The 20,730-nt window shown below is 47.7% G+C and overlaps 1 protein-coding gene across 1 annotated transcript; it reads left to right on the forward strand.

The window, feature by feature from the left end:
• The first annotated feature begins 5,132 nt into the window (after positions 1-5,132).
• CLRN3 (clarin 3) lies at positions 5,133-20,382 on the forward strand. The gene is made up of 3 exons (XM_041745200.1): positions 5,133-5,529; positions 12,893-13,072; positions 17,905-20,382. The coding sequence occupies exons 1-3, from the start codon at positions 5,301-5,303 to the stop codon at positions 18,183-18,185; spliced, it is 690 nt and encodes a 229-aa protein (XP_041601134.1). The 5' UTR covers positions 5,133-5,300; the 3' UTR covers positions 18,186-20,382.
• The last annotated feature ends 348 nt before the right edge of the window (positions 20,383-20,730 follow it).

The following is a 20,730-nucleotide window of genomic DNA, read 5'->3' on the forward strand; positions in this document are numbered from 1 at the left end:
AATTAGAACTCCAAACCACACAATTTCAGATTTACATATTTCATACTTTTATATAAATTAGAAAAAAGACTTGGCTGAAAGACAAGTTATCATTATGGAGGGAAGTGGCAGTGCATCCAGAGGAAAAAGATAAACCACTAAACAATCAGAGAGAAATGGTGGGTCACAGATAACCCAACTCAACAACCAGTGGGCCTGCAGTATAAGATTTCAGCAGAGAGCCCACAGCTCATGGAAATGACACAGAAATATGTCTTTGCAATAAACTGAATGGGCAGAGTGAAAAGAGAATGCATGAATAAAAAGAAAAATAAAAAAATTATAAGGAACAATCTCTACAAAACATATCCAGGTTACCAGGTGACTAGATCTCACAAGTAGAGACTTGGGAGCTATGCTACTGGGACAAGTAAGTCCCAAAGAGAGGCAAGAAGTAAGGCTGACCTCAGGTTCTTCTACAACAGCTTTCAATGTCAAAGGACAATTAGACCAATGTGCACAAAATTCTGAAGGGAAGACAATGTGGCAGGCATATTGTCATTTAAGAATAAAGCCTCCTTTGACCGTGACAGAATAACAGGGACCAGACTGGCTCTCCAGGCTTAAGAAATCAATAGAACAGAAAATGTCTAGACACCAGACAGTGGGCAGCATAGGGCCATGATTTCCAAGAGAAGAAACAAAAGAGAGGAGACTGATCACTGCCCCAGGTAGTTTCCAAGGAAGAAGAGGAAGACATAAAGAGCCCAGAAAGAGGGGACTCAGAAATTGGGGAGGCAAAGGCAGCTAGAACTGGCGATATAGTACAGTGGAGAGTAAGCTGTGGAGGGATCCCTAGAATTTTTGGCTGAGCGCTGATCCACACCTGTGAGGTAGCTACGTAGGGCCAGCAAAAGACCCACTGGAAATCAGTGTGACAAACACTTCCTGGAACTTATACCCAGCTAGGAAGAAAGACCTTGTGACAGAGAATCCAGAAAGAGACCCACACAAATGCGATCATCTGATTTTCAACAAAAACGCCAAGGCAATTCATTAGGAAACGAGCTGTTCGTGACATCAGACTTGAACAGTTGCACATCCACGTGTCCAAGGATGAGCCTTAGATCTTATTTCATACTATATACAAAAGGTAACTTAAAATACACAATAACCACCAATGTAAGAGTTGAAATGATAAAACATCTAGAAGAAAATGCAGGAGAAAAAAATCTTTGCAGTCTTTGGTTGGACAAAGATTTTCTAAATGTCCTATCTGAATCACAATTTGTAAAATAGAGAGATTGTTAAATATGACTTCACTAAAATTTAAATTGTTTTTCTCTTTGAAGAACGGTGTTAAGAAAATGAAAAGGTGAGTCAGAGACGGGGAAAATAGTTGCAAAGCGTGTATGTAATAAAGGACTTCCATGCAGAAAACACAAAAGAAAGAACCCATGGAACTCAACAAGAAGATGAGCCAAGTTAAGAAAATGGGCAAAAGGGGAAACTGGGTGACTCAGTGTTGAGCGTCTGCCTTCGGCTCAGGTTGTGATCCCAAGGTCTTAGGATTGAGTCCCTCATCAGACTCCCTGCAGTGATCCTGCTTCTCCCTCTGTCTACATCTCTGCCTCTCTCTCTCTCTGTGTCTCCTGTGAATAAATAAATAAATAATCTTTTTAAAAAATGGGCAAAATATTTACATGGATACTTCACCAGAGGAAGTATACAAGTGGCAAATAAGCACATAAAAAGATGCCCAATTATTAATATTAGCAAAATGCAAATCAAAACCATAGTGAGACACTACAAAGCACTCAGTATAATGTCAAATTATAAGGGACTGATAACAACAAGTGTTGGAGAGGATATAGAGCAACTGGAACCCCCAAGCGCATTGCTTGTGGGAATGCACTTAGCACATTCTGTTGGCTTCTTCTAAAGTTAAATGTATTTACCACATGTCCTGGCAATTTCTGCCCTATCTATTTATCTGAGAGAAAGGAAAGAAAATATCCACACAAAGACTTGTATGCAAATTTTCATAATAGCATATTCATAATAATTGATGACTTGAATCTACCCAAGTGTCCACTAATGGCTGAATGGATTAGCAAAATAAGGTGCATTTAGATGAACCTCAAAGCAAGCCAGATACAAAAGACTACATAGTGGAACATATCATTTCTATGAAACTCTAGAAAAGGCAAAAATGTAGGGATCCAGAAAAATAGACCATATAATTGTTGCATACGTAAAATATATAGATAATGCAGTGTATGTACAGGTGATTCAATACTACCCACAACAATGACAAAAATTAAAAACTTAATAGCCAGTCTTCTCTAGCTCTATAGAGGAGAAAGCTTTCTCATACATTGCTGGTGGGATCAGGAGTTGGAGACACATCTGAAGGCCAATTTGCATTTGGTATTAAAAAAATCCAAAAATGTCTATATGAGCCAGCAGTTCTCCAGGAATTTATCTTGAGGCTATAATTAACAGTCTGTAATCAGGCAAGATTATATAGGAAAGAAAATAACAACACTCCGAATGTCCAAAATAGAACACCATTAAATGAATGATAGCAAATCCATGAAATGGAATAGCATCAAATGACATGAAATGTTACAAACCTTTATAAAAGTGGCTTATAAGTTGACTTGCACAGAAAATATCAATAAAATCAAGGTGTAAATATTGTAACACTATATTCTTTTATCAAAATTACAGAAAAGTAAAAATAGAAACAATACCATCATATAATTATTTTACAAATTTATTCCTCAATAAGGAAGAAACAAAGATTGCAATATCAAGACATTACATGTCTGTTTACAAAAGACTCTACGTAAAATCTGTGGGAGTTGGCCAAAGTCTTATGTTGAGACAAAATTCAGTTTTAAATACTTTCATTATTAATTCAATAACAAAATAAGGAAATAAAACATTTATTTCAGAAAATCTAGAAAGAGAAAAACAAGTGTAAGGACAGAAATTCAATACCGACAAAAATGACTTTTAATGTTAAAATAATAAACCCAGAAGAATGGAACATACGTAGAAAGGAGCAGAGAAAATAGAAATCGCTAGTTCAGGAGACATCCAGAGTCCTCATTGTCACCCTCCTCTGGGGGACTGCGAGATAACCGTGTACCCTTACCGAGTACGTCACTTTTCCATTTTTAAGCAAGCTTGAGCTGGTTTGAATATGTAGACAGCCTTATGGCTTGGGAGTTGAGATACCAAATCCAGGAACACAATGTGTAAGACTGAAATATTTGACTAACTACATAGACTTTTTTAACTTTAGGCAGCAAAGCATCCACAAAGATGTACACAAAAGCCCTGCCAATATGTGAAATGCAAACCACAAAATTAATATGTAGAGTTGACACAGGCTAATACCCTTACTGCACAATCATATATAAAAGAACATCTCTATATAATAAATGAACCAACACTGTCAACAGACAAATGTCAACACACATTTGTGTAAACAAAAAAACCAATGACCAATCAAAATGCAAATAGAAGTTAACCTTACTGCTCCTTTTTTTAAAAAAAAAATCATACCAATGACCTATTTCTCTTCTCTTAGCTCGTGAAAGGTGAGAAGGATTAGTAATAGTGTGTGGTGATGGGGTTGTGGGAAAATGAGCCCTCTGCCCAAAGTGCTGTTGGCAGGTGTTTAAACTGGCTGAAACCTTCCGTGGGTCTACATGCACTTGTTGACTTAACAGTTTTACGTGTGAGAATTCATCACAAAGAAACACCTGGAGGGATCCCTGGGTGGCGCAGCGGTTTGGCGCCTGCCTTTGGCCCAGGGCACGATCCTGGAGACCCAGGATCGAATCCCACATCGGGCTCCCGGTGCATGGAGCCTGCTTCTCCCTCTGCCTATGTCTCTGCCTCTCTCTCTCTCTCTGTGACTATCATAAATAAATAAATAAAAATTAAAAAAAAAAAAAAAGAAACACCTGGAAAGGCTAACAAAATTAAACATAGAAGAGGCGTCATCACACCGTGGATACGGCAGCGAAAAACCGGAAACAACTAAAATGTCCCACCAAAAAGATATGTGTGAGTAAATTATGATTACTTGGCACGATGGCAAAATTGATCAATTGGTGAAGAGTCCCATGACAAATTGTTGAGATCTGTAATAGCGCATTTCAGAGTTGAACATAAAGTAGAACTTGATTTTAACGTGAATGTAGACATAGACATAAAGACGTGGGGATGAAAGTCTCTGCCCACGTATGAACAGAATTACTTCTCCTAGGGTGAATTTTTAATTATATTTTCTTTCTTTATTTTTGTTAGTTCTATTTGATATCTTTTTTGTGTGAGCATATCTAAAGTGCATATCATGAGACAAAATCATTTCACTCTGGAAAATGGGCTCAAAGGAAAAAACCACTGAAATTCCGTCCCATCTCTTAAAAATGTCGTCAAAATAAATATACCTTATCGGAAAAAATCGATTTTCCCAAGAATATACAATGCTGTAAAGATAAAGCTTGCCCATTCAATTGCATAGAGGTGAGTGGTCAGAGTGGTACAAATCTTTCTCATGTTGCTACACTTTCACCTTCAGTGCCTTGACTCATTTCCAGAAATCTAAGCCAGGAAATACCTAGAGTTATGACAAAGGTTATGTAGAAGGAGTACTAGAGACAAATAAAGATGGACCCTCTCAAGTTAGGATTTGAATAATGTACGACTATGATCTAGTTGGGGAGCGGAAATTTGAACGGTGCATCTCTCTAAGAAGGTCTAAAAGTAAGGAGGCCGTCGACTTTGCTCTTTACATCCCGCAGCATCGTCAGCAAAGGCTTAATCTTCTTCGTGTTCCTTTTTGAACTATTGTTAGGGTCCCGTCCTTGACGGGTAAAGCAAGTCTAGGATGTCCGCGACATTTGGGAAGGACAGGCCCTCGTGTGTTAGGGGCTCTGGCCCTGGCGTGGTAGGCCGACCTTGCTTCGACGGCATGTGACAGAGAGTTATAAATTAACCGTGTGCTCAAGGAAGTCCTCAGGAAGACTGTGCCTGCTCCCTTGTTTCTGCTGGTTGGCTGTAACCATAGCAACCCTTAACTCCAGACCAAAGTTCAGCCACTGTAAATCTTTATGACTATATTCATAGTCCGGTGTTCCTCGGGGCATTTTGTCCCTCGAAGAGCAAGCTTTTATATTTTACAAGAAGCATTCATTCGACTCCATTTCTAAATACTGGACACCAAATGATAAGGCCCAAACATATTATCAGCAGACCGTTGCTTTCTTTTTTGACCTTAGGACCTCTACTTTCCCGAGAAGATGCCTACGACAAAGAAAATACTGATGTTCCTATCAAGCTTTTTAACAAGCTTTGGGGCCTTCATCGTAGTCTGCTCTATGCTCGGGACCCAAGAATGGGTCAGCAGCAGAATCGCTATCAGTGACTCTTCTTCAAACGGTAGCCTCATTATCACCTACGGACTCTTCCGCGGCAAGAGCCATCAGGAATTCAGTCATGGACTCGAGGAATCAGACAAAGACTTTGGAGGTAAATGAGACATTAATTTTGAATGGGTACAGCGAGATTGCGTTAACTGGGTTAAGACTTATGTCATCCTCTATTGGGGCCAAATAACTGTTCAAAACGGATTTCCTTGTAGCTCTGAGCTGGCTCATAGATATGAATATATATTTTAAATTTTGAAAATTCACCCACATTATTATTTTAGCTTCCTCGCTCTGGGTGTGTCTATTAGCACCACCGTCTACATAGTTCTGGCAGAGGCTGTGTTGAAGCGGTACTATCGAATTTACTGACAAATAAATAAGTATATCTAGCCAGGATATGGTATCCAACATGGGAGGATAGTGGGAACAGTATTTTTCATTGTATTCATGGTGGATTTTTAGTTGGAGCAATAGCCTCTGGCCAGAACTTCATTAGTGGCATCTTGGTGAGGAAAAAAATGAAGTGGAAAATATGAGTGAGTCAAGCTCTCACTTCTAGATCTGCAGTTCGTTTCTTTAATCAACTTGAATTTGAATTTTAACCTCCAAAATATCTCATTAGTGTCAGACATGATATTAAATTTCTATTAATTCTATTAATTGCATGTTTTATAGGAATTCCTAATTTTGTTTCCTGATTTCTTACATTGTAATGCCCCCCTCTCTTAGGGAGTGGAACACAAAAATCCATTAAGAATGATAAACTGAATTTAGCTACTTATTTGACTTTCGAAGACTAAATATATACCATGATGCTCTCAAAATTTTAAAGCAACATTTGTAAATTATTTAGCACCTTGAGTGGACTTTGCATTGAGGAGTGTTGCATGCAGGTAGACAGGCATTATGGGCTATGACTCAGGCATTACGTGCTGACTTATAAATGTGGGTCATTTTCTACCTCGTATACATGTAATATTTAGTTTGAGTTTGAGCCTTAAGCCCTGAGCAACATAGTTGTATCTCCAAGTTATGAAATTTGTCCTTTTGACATTAGCAAGAGCAAGGTCTCCTCCGGTGTTTTAGTGATGTTACACACCTCCTCCAGTACCGGCCTCAGCGTCTCAGAAAGACAAGGAATATTCCCTTTGCAGCAACCAGAAACTAAGACTTTCAAACACACAGTCACACATTCAATATGTGAATAGCATTTTCAAAACCAGAATGTGTACTAGTTCCTAAATCTCCAGACACATTGAAAAAAATTTTAAATATGAGATAACAGCCGGTGATTTTTTTGATTTTCATGCTGTCTGTTTGGAACCAGTCGGTTCCAAGCCGAGATCCATGGCTTCAGTGAGAGCCCTGATTACCTATGTCAGGAGAGCTCAGCGGAGGCAAGGGAGGTCCGGGCCTGGCTCTAAAGCCCGGGGTGAGGGCAGTGAGCACAACAGTGTGGAGTTAGCAGGTAGAGACGTGGTCTTGGACGACCCCGAGGGCACAGGGCCAAGTGGGCACTGCAGCGCCATATGGCAGCGTGAAGGAGGCACACTATTTGCATTTTTTTCCCCTGGCTCTCTACTTTTATTCTTTGTTACTGCAGAGCCACGTTCAACTTTCTGAAGTCACCACTCTCCCAGGGTCCAGGTGCTGTAGAAAATAAGCCACCCCCTAATCAGTAAGAGCACATCAGAGGTGCTCTGGCCAATGTTTATTGGGGGGCCCCCCAGAGCCTAGGGAGTCTGCACTGCTGATGGTTTTAGCAGTCACTGAATTTGGAACACTTGTAAGCAGTTCTGTAAGATAGGGGAAAGTCACATAAGGAGGACGTATATCATGGTGTTCAGCTGCTGCAGACCCAGGCCTGTGTTCCCTGGAGAGCAGAATTGGAGGTACGGCTGCTGCCCTGCTGGTTTCTCAGGACTACACCGGGCTCAGCTCAAATCAGAAACCAATCTTTGGCAGTAAAATAAAATCCGTAAAAATGCCACTTTCCCTTCCCCAGCAGTGATACATTAACTTTTCCTTTTAAGATGTGAACACTATCAGCTTCCTGGCCAGGATGAGATCACAATGAACATCTATCTCCAAAGGGTAGTTCGTATCGCAAAGCTCGGCTACGTTTCCGCACACTGGGCCAATTCTGGCTGTAGATTTTGAGATGACAGCACAGTGTGAGGTGACAGTGGCTGGTTTCAACAAGCCAAAAGAACCCGGCCACCAATAGGTCAACGGCTGGGGAAAATAATCGGTCAAACCTGCTAAGGAAACTCTCCCGCATGTGACTGGATTATTTAGCCAGCTCAGCCCGACCAGGAGATCTACTAGCTTCATCTAGTGGCCTCTCAATCTGTCTAATATCCAGATGTAAAGTTACAGCCCCTGTGTCTACCAGTAGACACTTTGCTTTTGCCAGCTCCTAAAGTTCTGGATATTGAATTTCAATCCAAAAACACTGCCCTGAGCAGCTGGTCTGGGAAGGAGGGGCTGGGATGCTGAGGGGCATTGCGCACGGCTCCTGGGCCTGGTGGGCTCGCCATAGCTTCTGTCTAGAGAAAGGCCCCCTTCGGTTGCATCAGGCAGTGCAGGTGGCTATGAGAGTGACAGGGAGTCTCGCCCAGTCTGTTCCCCCCCACCCCACCCGCCAGTCCCTTTTCTCCACCCACCCCGTTTGTTCTCAGGGGACTCAAAATTGCACTATTGGCCCAAGATAAAAGTAATTAGAACAGTAAATCTGCTGCAAAAAAAAAAAAAATTCAGTGCGAAGAGACAAAGGAGGCTGATTTCTTCCTTAGTACTCTTGCTTACCCACCCCCTCCCCCTATACACCTCTACTTTTTAGAGGAGGAGCCACTGGTTTGTCCCCAGAGACATGACCACGCTGGGTGATGGAGTTGAACAGGGCAGGAAATGCACTCCCCCTGCTTCTCCGTGAGAGAACCCAGATACAGTTCTCAGAGGCTGGGCATGCCAAAGGGGACTTCTTGGAAGACCTGGAAGGCCCAGCTGGTCAGGGGTGTACTGCGGCCCATGGCTTGAGGAGCCCACCAAGTCAGCCTCCCTGATGACCCAAGCGCTTGAGGAGAGGGTGGAGGCAGGTCGCACCCACCCACAAAGCCACTGGCTCTCCCCCAGGCTCTGAGAACTTAGGGAAAACCAGAGCTAGGAAGACCATACAGCAAGAGGATCCTGAAGGGTTAAATCTCCACGCACAGAAAGCCCGATGTCCAGATGACCCATTTCTGTACGCAGCCCACCGCCCCCAGCACATTTCTGCGTCCCAGCTGTGGGAGCCATGGCCTCTTTCCTGAGGTTGCCAGAATCCGGGCAATTAGTTCCAATTGTGAGGTGGTTTTCCTGATTCCAACGCTTGGCCCTGAAAAGGAAGAGGAAAGAACGGAATGTATTTGCTACTTTTGTAGGCAGAGAGCAGCTGTCAGATGCTAGGGGGGGCTGGGGCGGGTGGGGGTTATTCTGCTTCATTCTTGCTAACTTTCCCTGAATTTCCAGCTTTCATTGTCTGAGTTCTGAGCCAGGAGGGGGCTGAGAGGTACAGCTGTCATACCTGTGTGGCAGGAAACTCAGAGGCTGAAATAGAATTTTAAAATACGGCAGTTTAAAATTAAGTTAAATTGTTACATTAATACAAAGAGAAGTATGAGTCAGTCGGCTCCAAATTGAAGCCCTTCTGAAAAATCATGTCTGTTAGATGTTACCAACAGTCAGAAACAAAGCCTAACCTCATTGTCACTTTCTGGTTTACTCTGAAAAAAGTGCAATGTTCGCCATTTGCAAAGGAACATCCATTTATAGCTTTTAATAAGCGTATGAGGCAGAAATATTCTCCAGGACACTCCAGGGATGACATTCTCCTCACACAGAAATGGCTATTTTCTAGTTAAGTATCCAAATTATTTCTTATTGGCTCCACAGAGTTTATTCGGTCCCCAGTAAATTTCTGATGAGAGCTCCGAGCTTCCTCATTGATGGGAGGGACAAACAGGGTGAGTGGAATGGGAAGCAATTCTTCCTCATGGTCACACTTGGAAATTCTGCAGCATCCCACCCTCCACCTCTGAACAGGTGTGTCCTACTTCCCATTTTTTATCTTTACTTCTACTCTGAGGTCATCATCCACTGGTTTCTTTCTTTCTTTTTTTTATTTTTTTTTAATCTTTATTTATTTATGATAGTCACACAGAGAGAGAGAGAGAGAGAGAGAGAGGCAGAGACATAGGCAGAGGGAGAAGCAGGCTCCATGCACCAGGAGCCCGACGTGGGATTCGATCACAGGTCTCCAGGATCGCACCCTGGGCCAAAGGCAGGCGCCAAACCGCTGTGCCACCCAGGGATTCCTATCCACTGGTTTCAAAACAGATACGTGCTGCATTAGATCCAGGAGGAACCGCCGATCCCAGCATCTCCAGGGTGACCCAAAGAGCTAGAGTCTCAGCCTGTGCTCAGACTCTTCAGAAAGACCCAGGCGAAGGGCTTCCCTGGTGCAGGTGGCACCCAGGGGGCAGGTGGCCCATTGGACCTCAGCCAGCCCCACCCAGGCAATAGGTGGGGACAGGCAGGACCACATTTTTAGTTTAACCTATGCCATGAGGGTTCTTCTGTGAGATGCATAACACAGAGGCCTGTGCTGAGGACTTGGGCCAGCCTGGGGGTCATTCATGAGCGGAAATTGTGAAACAGTCCAGTCCCCACTGGGTACAAGGAGATTGGACATGTGTGAGTTGAACTTTGCTCCCAGGCCCGCCTCTCTTGCCGAGGAGCAGAATGTTCTCTAGCCAAGGGTGGTGAGGTCATCGGGGCCATGTCGCTGGGCTGATAGCTCCCTTTTTCTGGCCCCTGTGTTCTCGGGGTCCCCAGGGATGCATGGTCGTGCTTGCACGGGGCAGCATGCAAGTCTCTACTCCTCTTTCCACCAGTTTGGTTTCTGTAGCCTCTCAATGTCCACTGTCCAGCAACAGGAAATCTGTCTCCCTCCTAGCATACTGCTGACTTAAAAAAGAAAGAAAGGAAAAAATCACAATTAACAATTTAGATGTTCAGAAGTGAAGAGAAGAGAGAGGGGTGGTATCCGTTTGGGCAGAGAGAGCTGTGCCGCTCTGGCCAGCGTGCTTTGAGGCTTAGAGTCAGAGTCAATGTGTACAGAGCAGGGGGCAGGCTGGTGGGAGCTTTGGAATTACGCCTTCCAAAGAACATTCTGGAGATGTGGGCTGTTAATCACACGGGGGCTCACATCTCTCTTCAATGACCAGAGAGGACCAAGTGGGTTCTGCGTCGCTCTGGAGGAAGCATTAGGACTCCAGGCAGAGGTTGTGGAGATGCCCATTTGGGCACGACACAATTAAGAGCTTTTATTTATTTATTTATATGTGGCTGTTTTTTTTTTTTTTAATGTAAATTTTAGCTAGTTAACATGCAGAGCAGTGTTGGTTTCTGGAGTAGAATTCAGTGATTCATCACTTGCAGCCACCACCAGTGAAGAGCTTTTAAATAATGAAGGCGACAGGGCATGAAAAGGACCACCTTGCAAAGACAGGGCCCCCTGCTGCCAGGATGCAGGTCAGGAGCAGGCTTGGCTGCGCCTCCCCTGGTGCGCACCATGTCCCGGGGCCCCCCTCTGGTTCCCAGGGACCCTGTTCTTTGAAGCACTAGGTTCAGAGAGAGAGAGAGATGAGGAGCCCCTGGACCTGAGAACAAGGGATGTCTTTCCTGGCTTTTCTGGTTTCTGTTCTTTTTTTTTTTTAAAGATTTTATTTATTTATTCATGAGAGACACAGAGAGAGAGAGAGGCAGAGATACAGGCAGAGGGAGAAGCAGGCCCCATGCAGGGAACCCGACTTGGGACTCTATCCCGGGTCTCTAGGATCACACCCTGGGCCGACGGCGGTGCTAAACTGCTGAGCCCCCCCGGGCTGCCCGGTTTCTGTTCTTTAAAGCTGTGGCCAGGCTGTGAGCGGTTCCCGCTCTCTCCCAGGGCCTGAGAAACAGGAATGGAAAGAAGAAGGTTTCGACTTTCTCTTACCAGACCCCCCACCCTGTCAGGGTTCTGGTAACTCACAATTCCCAAAGACTTCGTGAGCATATGACGATGAACCCCGAAATCCTCTCCCCACGTTGCTTTTCCCGTGTGTCATTGTGGCTTTCCACAGAACATCTTGGTAAACACTTTATTTAACGTGGTGGCGATCACCAAAGACCCCAAGACACACTGGCAGCCTTGGGAGATGTTTTATAAATGCGCAGCTGGGGTTACAGGGAAGTGTGGGGACAGCCCCCCATGTCTGGTCATTCTGTGTTGTAAACAAAGGCCCACGCAGAGGGAACAGCTGCTTAGGGACCTCGGCTGGTGGCGGTTGGAGCAGGAGGATGTGGCAAAAGCAGGAACCCGTGGCCAACAGCACAGGGCATCTGTGTTTCGTTGGGCACGAGTGCATATCCATGCCTGGAAGCTCCTTTGCACTTAAGAAATATGCACATTTTATAAAATGCTGTTAGAACTGAGAGGACTTGAGCTTGGAAAGAATTCTGATGGTTTGCCCTGCGGTCACCTTCTGCGTTTGAGCCACACGGGCCCTGGGCGCCCCGGCTCCAAGGAAAGCTGAGTCGGGAAGTGTGGCTGATACCTCAGCTGTAGGCAGACACGGCTGTCATCTCCTGTCTCTGGGCCATCTCTGGCTCCCCGCTAGCCGGTCACCCCCATCAGCCCCTCCCCCCCACCTTCTGTGTAGTGGGCTCACCTCAGAAATCTCAGGCTTGACCAGATCCTCTCTGTCACAGGGTGGCCCCCCATAAGTGTCCCCAAGTGGAAGCCCAGTAATGCTCAGAGCAAGGGACCCCCGCCCATGAGGAGCTGTGGCAATGCCCACTGGCAAGCATCTGAGGCCAGGATGCCCCGAGGAATGTTGTCCAGCCCTGCGGCAGCTTATCAAGGAGGGCGCCCTCTTTTCTGGGGGAAATTACAATTGGGATGGCGAGTCGCTTATCCCAAGCCCCGAGGCCACACACATTCAAGCAGGGAAGGCGGATCCTGGGGCCCCGCCCCTTCCTGTCCCTGCCCACCTGACACAGTCTCCCGCCATCCCTAACCCTAGCACCTGGTGGTTGCCTCCTGCCATCCCTAACCCGAGCACCTGGCGGGTGTCTCCTGCCATCCCTGACCCGAGCACCTGGCAGGTGCCTCCCGCCATCCCTAACCCGAGCACCTGGCGGGTGTCTCCCGCCATCCCTAACCCGAGCACCTGGCGGGTGTCTCCCACCATCCCTAACCCGAGCACCTGGCAAGTGCCTCCCGCCATCCCTAACCCGAGCACCTGGCAGGTGTCTCCCGCCATCCCTAACCCCTGCCTGGGGTAGAGGCCTGCCTGGCGGGGGGGGGGGGGGGCCTCCGGTCTAGTGGGGTCCCTTGGTGTTTCCTTTCCATGCTCCGTGCTTACCGAACGCTGCTTTAGTTTTAGAGAAATTGAACGCCTCTTCCCAAAAAACTCTGCATTTGGTGACGATCCTGTTCCTGGTCCTCAGCCTGTGCGCTTCGCTGCTCAGTTCGGGGCTCACGTTCTACAACAGCATCAGCAACCCCTACCAGACGTTCCTGGGACCAGTGGGGGTGTACACCTGGAGCGGGCTTGGTGGTGAGTGTCCCCGGGAACGCCTGGCGCTCCGCGGAGAGCTGGCCTCCGTGCCTCGTCTCTCCGCTGCTCGGGCACACGACGAACACACACAGGGTGTGAGCGAGAGCCGGGGAGGTTAAGCAGACCTAGTCTGGGCCAAGTTGTGTGCAGGGGCCTGAGCCTACAGCATTTATTAAGCACCTCGGAAATGACATTGTTTTAAACGCACGGGTGGGCTGGGACGCCTGGGGGGCTCAGCAGTTGAGTGTCTGCCTTCAGCCCAGGGCATGATCCTGGGGTCCCGGGATCGAGTCCCACATCAGGGTCCCCGCACGGAGCCTCACCTCCAAATAAGTCACTGTGGGCTAAAATCCACACATGACACAGCTGTATGGCTGCCCCACAGAGAACCACAAAGGTCACCCAGAGAATCTGAGGCCAACACCCTTCTTGTGGGTGACCTGTGAGCCCTGGGTGATTCTGTACGGTGTGGCCAGGTCGCTTTATCTGTTTATGGTAAAGGTCAGGGTGGGGCTGCATGCAGACGGGGAGCCGATCTGAGCGTCAGTCACAGTACGAGCGGCTCTCCCTGGGTCTCCGCGAGGCTCAGCGGCCACCGTGACTGCCCAGAGGCATGGTCCAGTGGGGTCCCTCTGGCTCGCCAGGTGCCAGATTTCTTCTGTTCTCCCCACCCCCCATGAATACCTGCTCTTGAGAGCAGATCTGAAGAAGCCTGTCGTACCTGTGGGATGACTCTGGAGGTGGCGTCACGTTCCAGGGAGCACATTTCAACAGAGGCCAGGAACTTTCAAGCACAGGCAAGAGGGTCTGGATATTAAGGTGACAGGAAACCTGGAGGAGGACAGTAGGCAGCTTCCTCTTGTCTTTCCGTGAGGGGCCACCCTTGCCCAAGCCTGGGGCAGGTGGTGGGAAGAGGTCCCCGGGGCTCTGTGCCGTGGCCGTCCGCAGGGCTGTGGCTCCCAGGGGAGGGGCCTGCCCGGAGCACTGTGGCCTTCTTCAAACTAACAGTTGAGGAGCTGCATGAGCTCACCCCAGATGGCACAGAACAAGGGAAATCCATGCAACTCACTGTTCAAAAGGGGATTTTAAAAAAGAGTTTATTTATTTATTCATGAGAAACACAGAGAGAGAGGCAGAGGCACAGGCAGAGGGAGAAGCAGGCTCCCTGCAGGGAGCCCAATGTGGGACTCCATCCCAGCACCCTGGGATCATGCCCTGAGCTGAAGGCAGATGCTCAACCTCTGAGCCACCCAGGTGCCCCTAAAGGGGATGCTTTTAAGGGTGCAATTCGTAATCATTAAGCCGGGCCAGTGGTGGGAACTGGGACTGCAGGTACGGCCACACGGCAGGCTCGCTCCTCGGCTCTGAGGACTTGGGTCCCGGCTGCTTTAGCATGTGTGGATGACACATGACATGCCCTTTCCTTTCTTCCTGTGGTCTGATTACCTGGTGGTAAAAACAACCAACACCCCCCCTCCAGCAATTGAATGGGCACCGGCTGTGGGCCAGCCACACGGTGTGCCCAGCTCTGGTCTCACAAAGGCACCAGCAGCTTACAAACTCAGATACCCTCTCCCCAAGGCCAAGCTTCCTTCCCCACCACTGTTCCTAGGATGACCATCACCCCAGTCGAACCAAAGGCAGGACCCCCCAGCACTCTTTACCAAGGCAAAAAAAAAGGATTATTTTAATTTTTGCTCATATAATGAAGCAGCTAAAGAAAACGGTGGCCTCAGGTACAGCTGGATTCAGGCTCTCGGCCTCCACCCTCGGAGCTCTGATTCCTCTCAGTGCTTGTCTCCTGATTTTGCCAGTGCTCTCTCTGGCGTTAGGCAGGGGGCTGGTCCCCTCGGAGGCAGGATGGCTGCCAGCAGCCCCAGGAAAAAGGACATCTTTCCCCCAAAATCTCCAGCTAGAATTGTCCTTCCTGTCCCTGGAGCAATCTCTGTGGCCCCCAATGGGGTTGAACTCCCTGGCTGACCACCTGGTGGTTGGGACACCCGACCCCTCGGAGCTGGGGCTGGGGAATCAGGTGCCTGTACCAAAGTAGGATTGGATGTGGGGCCTCAGGGACAAGCCAGGACCACGTCGCCGCTCGACAGCCTGCAGGGCTCAAGGCCCATTGCTTCATAAACCCTGTTTCTGCAAGGCTGGAGTTTCCAGCTCTTTGTCCCCACGGCTGAGTATAAGCTGACTTTGCAAGCAGCAGAGGCTGATGCGTGTTTGTGGAGGAAAACATGAAAAACACAGGGCGGGCGGCCTTCCCCTCAATCCCCACCTACCTGTAACAACAAAGTACCGTCTGCCAGGGAGAGCAGAGAGCTGTGCGGCATTCCTTTCCCGGCTTGGGGCAAGTTCTAACACACAGAAGAGGCTGTTGGGGGGCAGAGAAATGTAGGGAGACGTCGATGTGTAAGAAGGAGGTCTGCAGTTAGCAGGGGTCGCAGGGAGATGTGTGTGGCATCAGGCTCGCATCTGGCCTCCTCTGAACGCTCCCCCCACCCCGCCCCATGGCCTCTTGATCCCAGGGCCCTGTGAAGCCAGATTTTCCCTGAGTGTGCCACTGAGGACTCCCGATTTTCCTCACATGTGCATTGAGCGTGCAGCACGTAGTGAAAACCCTGATGATGTGAGGCTCGGCCCGCACACGGTTTTTATGCACAAAGATGCCATTGACTCCCTTGCTTCGGGTCATCTTGGCAGGAGCCTTGGTCACCTTGGTCAGGCTGGCTCCAGGGGCTCTGGAGCCAGAGGGAAGTGCCGCAAATCCCCATTCAGGCTGACTTGGAACAAGCTCCCCGTGGCTGCAGGGAAGAGGAAGTGGGCTCCCTAGCAAGGTTCTGAAGGAACAGGAGCAGACTGTGCTTTGAGGGAAACAACAGCAGCATCACAGCCTCCCAGGCGGCTCCCATGCCCTCCAACCCCAGCTGCCCTTTGCCCCACAGCGGTCTGGGGTGGCCCGACCCTGACCACAGGGGATATCACTGTAGATGGAGAAAATGTTGGAGCCTGAGACGACTTTGCAGATTGTCCCAACACATGTGATCCTCAGCCCAGGAACCCAGAGAGCAGAAAGTGATGGGGCAGGTCGCATGGCCTGATGCGGACAGGCCAGGCCTGGAGACAGCCTCCTGAGCCTTCAGGAGCCCCCCACTCCTGCCACGGGGCCCCCTATATCCCTCTCTAAATCCCCTGCTCCAGAGCCCAGGAGAAGCCGTCAGGGAGAGGCATCTCCTTCGTGTAGGGGCTCAGGTCAGCACTTGTCTGCGGCGGCCCCTCCCAACTGATATCAAAGCCGAGCACGTCCCACTGCAGAGAAAAGTGCAACCCTGTGTTCACCTACTCCTTTGTGACTAAGCTTTTATAAGAAATTTCACAAGAACGTAATGAAGGATAATTAAGGAGTGTGAGACGCGTAGAGCATCAGAGGAGGGGGCTCTCGTATGCACACATTATTGAGAAGCAGAACCATCACGCTGAGGATGAAAGTCCGTCAACAAGGTCAAAGCGCTCTCCTCACACCGAAGCCCTGGAGTCAGGGCATTTGGAGGATTGGGAAAAGTCCCTGGGCGTGGGCTACAGCCTGGACACGTTGACCCCGGAATGTCTGTTGAGTGCTGGGCAAATGTTCACAGACATGTACAGCCCTCCCCTCCATCACTCTTAGAACGTTCCATCCGCTCAGAGAGAACCCGATGCCCACTGGCCATGGTCGCCTCCCCAATTCCCAGCCCAGCCCCGTTCCAACCAACCCCAAGTCTACCCTTTGCCTTGGTCAGGCTGATGCCCTTTGGAAGGTGAGGCATGAGGCCCAGAGAAGCACACGTGCGGGGCCATGTGGCTGGAGCCCTGGAACCCGGCTCGCTCTGACTCCAGAACTCTGTTCTCCACCTGGGCCAACGTGGCTTTCAAAAGTCAATACCAAGACACACTCTCCAGGGGAGGATGTTGTGAAGAATTAAAAAAAAAAAAAAAAAAGGATGAGAACACAAGGATGAGAACACAATGATTGAATTCTCTTCCCACACGAGTTTAGTGAGGAGACCCTTCCTGGCTACACGCCACCTTCCACTGTGAGCAGGATGCAATTCCGGGCTCTGAGGTGGTGTCTGCAGCTCTGCGGGGAGGTGGCCTCCTCGGCAGGCAGTGCTCAGGATGCTCAGAGCAGCTCGCATCGGCCAGGACCTATCTCGTGGCCCCCGCGGCTCTGAGCTCACTGCCCCCTGTGCGTCTTCATGTAGCCTGGTCTCTTCTGTTTGCAATGCTCTGACCTTTCAGTACTTGTCATCCATCCACTCCTCTCTAGAAAGCTTCCTGTTGGCTCTCCTGTCTGCTCATTCCATGGTTCATTCCGCGCAGCTGTGTGGGCATGGGCTGAGGGAGGGGCTCCGCAAAAGGTCTTGAACCTTATGTTTGCCTTTGCTGGACGCTGCTCCCCATCTTTTTTTTTTTAATTTTTATTTATTTATGATAGTCACAGAGAGAGAGAGGCAGAGACACAGACAGAGGGAGAAGCAGGCTCCATGCACCGGGAGCCCAATGTGGGATTCGATCCCGGGTCTCCAGGATCGTGCCCTGGGCCAAAGGCAGGCGCCAAACCACTGCGCCACCCAGGGATCCCTGCCCCCCATCTTTAGTGGTCAGTGCCTAGAATCTAGCTCAGGTGTTACGGTTCCTTCAAGCTCCAGTACCTAGAAGACTGTAAATCCCTGTGTAGACAGTCCATAGTTGTCCACAGAGCACGGGGTCCATCAAGAAAGAAAGTGACAGTAAAAAAAAAAAAAAAAAAAAAGTATCATCATATCATTTATGAGACTGAATCTTCTTTTCAGCGTTCTTGATTTTCGTGGCCATGATCCTGTTCGTGGGGAACACACAATCCAACCATCTCTCCAAAGAGCTGGCCCAGATGCTGTATCCTGTATATCCAGCAGCCACCTATGGAGGAGTGACCCACAGCTACGGTTACTCGTTTTGGCTCACGCTGCTCGTCATTCTTCTAAATGTTATCACCGTGGTCATCATTTTTTTCTACCAGAAGGCCCGATACCAGCGAAAACAGGAGGAGAGAAAGCCCATGGAATCTGCTCCAAGAGATGGAATTCTATTCTGAAGCCAATGTTCTGTAATTTTGTCAGTAGGTCTATTGCACTGTCCATCAGCTCCCCAGCAGCGACCGGCTCGCTTGTCTGGACAATCAGCATGCAACCCTGGTTGACTGTCACTTTGTGATAGTCTTGTATCTCAGGACACTCCATAAATGATGTCACCTTGGAAAGGGATCTTCCCACTAGGGTGGGGAAGATGAAGGGGAAAGCGCTCCAGTCCATGCAGATTCAAAGCAGTAAAATGATTATGAAACTATGGACCCTCCCGAGCTGGTCTCACTCTCTAAGACAATAAAGGTTTGTGGTATGGATCTTTCCTTTAAGTAGTTTAAAGCACTTTAGCACCTATGATCTCCTCCTCCTCAGGAGGGACCAGGTATTTTTATGCCACTGTATGAGTGAAGACTTCCAGGGACAGAGGGAATCAGAACTCATCATCCCAGGACCGGGTGTTGGAGGCAAAAGGTGGGTGAGACTTGGGAGTAAATGCCCTGGTCCTCTGGACCCTCGGTTGTCAACATAATTCAAGCCTGATAGTGGGTAAAAGTGCTGATATATGACCTTCAAATGCATTTTTTTGAGGTTCCAAGGTACAGTTTTTGTACGGAAGAGAGTAGGAAGTGAGAAGATTTAAGAAAGATAAAAATTACAGTCCTAAAGCCTTCACACAAGGGAGGCTATACGTATCTCTGGTTTGAAAGGATTGTGGTGAATTAGTCAAAAAGGGAAATATAACGTTGCCACAAGTTCTAGTAACCAGCCCTTTGTTGTTAACACAGTATAGTTGCCCGGATGGGAGTGTATCAGCCATCAGTGGCTTCCTGCCCAGCCAAAGGCTAAGCAGTGGCTTCGAGCACTGAGCTTGCAGGCATTCCCCAAGTCAAGGCTAGGCAGATGCAGAACACAGAGGTTGGGTTGGCCTCTAAGAACATGTGAGTAAAATGTGTTCACAGACTCCAAAGAACACAATGGCCGATCAGGAAATTTTTGAAAAACTCCAGAATGGATTAGACCTACTTTTCCAGTAGGATATTCTTCTAGAAAATCCCTCTGAGGATCTTTTGGGTCCGAATGTCCCACAAATCAGTCAGGTTTGACATTGACAGGATCCTGAAATCATGACCCGTCGCGTCTTGATGGAACCAAAGCCAAACAGAGCAGAAATATATTAGTGTAATTTTCGAAGCAGCAGCTCTTTGGACAGAAAGATATATCCTTTATGAAGCTGTTGGAGATTCATGACCTTCTTATCTACTATATTCCAACAATCTTCCTTAGAAATATTATTTTTCATTCAAAAAACTCCCATTGACTACCTATGATGATGCAATTAGCACTGTGCTAACCCAGGTACCTGCCGCGGCAGAGCTTACTGTGGAGAAGTCAGGACAAACATTCCAAAAGCAGTTGTTAAATTCCACATAAAACAGGTACTTAGTCACCAGACTGTGCTGACTCTCTGAAAGGTCGGTCCTCTATAACCGCCCACCCCCAAGTCGAGGTTACGCTAATAAATTAACTTGCTGTGCAACGTTGGACGTATTAAAAATATGATTCTCAACAGTGAAAAGGTTCTAAATTCTTTGAAACTGAAAACATTCATGTTCTTTGAAGGTTGGATTTTATATCGGGCTTGGATAACGTGGACAAGCAATGGAAGAGGAAACAGGTATGGGTAACAAATCATGCAAATGATCGCTAAATAGGTAGGCGCTCACACCCCATGTTAATGCAAAGGACACTACGAAATATAAAGACCATGTTTCCTCATTTTCCTCATCTCAGAGTGTGAACTATCTCAAGCCTTATATCACAGATGACCTTTAAAGAGCCATTCAAAACAGGAATCTGGTATGTGGAAGTATGGTTCACAGTTCTGGGGATGAAGAGCTTGACTCTTACTGTGTCTGAAGGTAGAAACTCTGTGTGTTCCTTAGAAATCTTAAGGAAGAATGAAGTCTGCAGACTTCTCCTAGACGTAGCCGTGATCGGCTGTTCTAAAATTACTTCATGAATGTGCATTATGTTTGTTGTCATGGAACCACATGAAGCACTATTTTGAAGGTCTGAACTATTCTGTGGAATTAGAAGGTTCCAGCGGTCATGATATGACACCCCCCCCCAATTAGCCCATGTGGTCTTATGACGATGAGCTGGATGACAAGATTCATGCACACTTGAAAAATAAATAAATAAATCACATAGAATATTGTCCTCTTCAATATTATAAGAACACAGGGTCTATGATGATAATTTTAGGGAAATTAATTCTTTACTCAAAGTGAGGGGATCCCTGGGTGACTCAGCGGTTTAGTGCCACCTTTGGCCCAGGGTGTGATCCTGGAGACCCGGGATCCCACATCAGGCTCCCTGCATGGTGCCTGTTTCTCCCTCTGCCTGTGCCTCTGCCTCTGTCTCTCTATGTCTCTCATGAATAAACAAACAGAATCTTTAACAAATAAATAAATAAAGTCAAAGTGACTAGCACCCCCCATTCCCCCACCCCCTCCAGCAGTGAGTTGATGTTTGCAAAGCACTTTGGGAGGCAGG

This window comes from Vulpes lagopus, chromosome 2, assembly GCF_018345385.1.
Source record: "Vulpes lagopus strain Blue_001 chromosome 2, ASM1834538v1, whole genome shotgun sequence".
Lineage (NCBI taxonomy): Eukaryota > Metazoa > Chordata > Mammalia > Carnivora > Canidae > Vulpes > Vulpes lagopus.

Bases quoted from the DNA above. Each gene is read 5' to 3' on its own strand.
- CLRN3 (XM_041745200.1), top strand. From the start codon at position 5,301: ATGCCTACGACAAAGAAAATACTGATGTTCCTATCAAGCTTTTTAACA. The intron at 5,530-12,892 runs GTAAATGAGACA...ACGCTGCTTTAG, and splicing joins ATCAGACAAAGACTTTGGAG to TTTTAGAGAAATTGAACGCC. The intron at 13,073-17,904 runs GTGAGTGTCCCC...TCTTCTTTTCAG, and splicing joins CACCTGGAGCGGGCTTGGTG to CGTTCTTGATTTTCGTGGCC.